Genomic DNA, 1,458 nt, shown 5'->3' with positions numbered 1-1,458 from the left:
GGGGGTCAAACCGCTGCCCGAGCAGCGCTGCGAGCCAGGGCTGGAGCAGCGGGATGAGCTCCAGCAGCTCTGCTGTCCCCCAGGAGAGGGGTGCATCCAACCTGCTGCGAATCAACTCCCTTCCCCACCCCAAACCCATTGTCCAGCATCATTTGGGGGTGCTGGGAAGCCCCCTCCACACCGAGCCCTCCTTGTCTGCCAAGCTGGGGCCCGGTGCCAGAGCTGGCTGCCAGGCTGGGCTGGGGAAGCAGCGCCAGGGAGGAGAGCACACGCTCTCTAGCGCAGGGTAATTGGAGCACTTTGTCATTCAGATGCCTATAATTGGCGCTCCATTGTCTCCGCCGGGCCGGATGCTGCCGGATGATGCGCAGCGAGTTCATAACGCCGCATTGTGCAGGGCTGACGAGGCATCCAGATGCACGGGGAGGGGGAGCTCCCCCGAGCGCCCGCGGAGTTCTTCCCCCCTCCCCAAGAAAATCAGGCTTAGTTGGATGGCAAAGGGATGGTCCAAGCCTGCAACACGCCTAAGTGCGAGTAGAGGGTGCAAAAGGAGGTTGGGTCACCCACGAGCATCTCGGCCGCCCTGCACCCAGGCAGAGATGCTTCGTGCACCCACACGGCCCTGGCCAAGAGGTGTTTTGGGAAGCAAGCAATGGGCATCTGCAGGGTGGCTCTGACCCCACGGCTCGTGGCGCATTTATTGCTTCCATATGTTACAAGAGGTTTTGTAAGCAGATACACTTACTTCCATCAGAGAGTAGCGCTGTCGAAGCTCTCGGTGCTCCCTTCGAAGTCCCCGTCTCCATCGTGGGGTCCGAGTTCTGATCCAAATGCGCAGCAAGAACCACCCAAACCCTCCTGCTGCAGGCAGGTCTCCCTGCTGCGGGGCTGCAGGCAGTGTCCTGCCTTGCCCCAGGCTGGCAGGGGCTGAGCCCTTCCGGATGGCAAAGCAGCCTTAGAGGACCAGGTGGGAGAGAAGAACAATGCTGTAACCATGCGGAAAAGCCCATATCCCCGCCCCAAAATACCTACCTACGGTGGCATGGGCTTTCCTGGCCTCCCCCTGGCTACAGAGCTGAGCAGGAGCTTTCCTGATGGGCAAGTTCCACATGGGGAAGTCATTTCTGTATTCAAAGGGAGCTCCCTTTAGCCTTCACATGAGATATCCACCCCAAAGCCTGCAGGAGACCCTCTTCTCCACCAAGGCTCACCTCTTGGCTCTGTTTCCTCCGCCAGGGACCTGCCTGGGGCTCCAAGGAGAAGTGCTTCACCAAGATGTACACTGCGAGTGGGGAGTGCTGCAAAGCCTGCAACCTGGGGGAAGGGGTGGTGCAGCCCTGCGGGGTGAACCAGACCGTCTGCGAGCCCTGCCTGGACAGTGAGTACCTGCTCCCCTCCCCATGGCGCTGCAGGGGGGCGGGCACGGGGGTCTAGGGCTACGCGGGGTTCCCCAAGTGG

At 61.2% G+C, this 1,458-nt stretch overlaps 1 protein-coding gene across 1 annotated transcript in view; it reads left to right on the top strand.

Annotated features, from left to right (window-relative positions):
* Positions 1-1,236: 1,236 nt before the first annotated feature.
* The window catches only part of LOC104412924 (tumor necrosis factor receptor superfamily member 16), a gene marked incomplete at both ends in the record, with an annotated part of 3,726 nt that continues 3,504 nt past the window's right edge, over positions 1,237-1,458 (top strand). Inside the window, one exon of the mRNA XM_010023766.1 lies at positions 1,237-1,378. Coding sequence (XP_010022068.1) covers positions 1,237-1,378 — 142 coding nt within the window. The remainder of the gene's footprint in view (positions 1,379-1,458) is intronic.

This window comes from Nestor notabilis, unplaced genomic scaffold (assembly GCF_000696875.1).
Source record: "Nestor notabilis isolate BGI_N333 unplaced genomic scaffold, ASM69687v1 scaffold27911, whole genome shotgun sequence".
Taxonomy (NCBI): domain Eukaryota; kingdom Metazoa; phylum Chordata; class Aves; order Psittaciformes; family Psittacidae; genus Nestor; species Nestor notabilis.
Note: the sequence above shows the minus strand (reverse complement) of the source record. Positions and strands in the feature narration are given on the sequence as shown.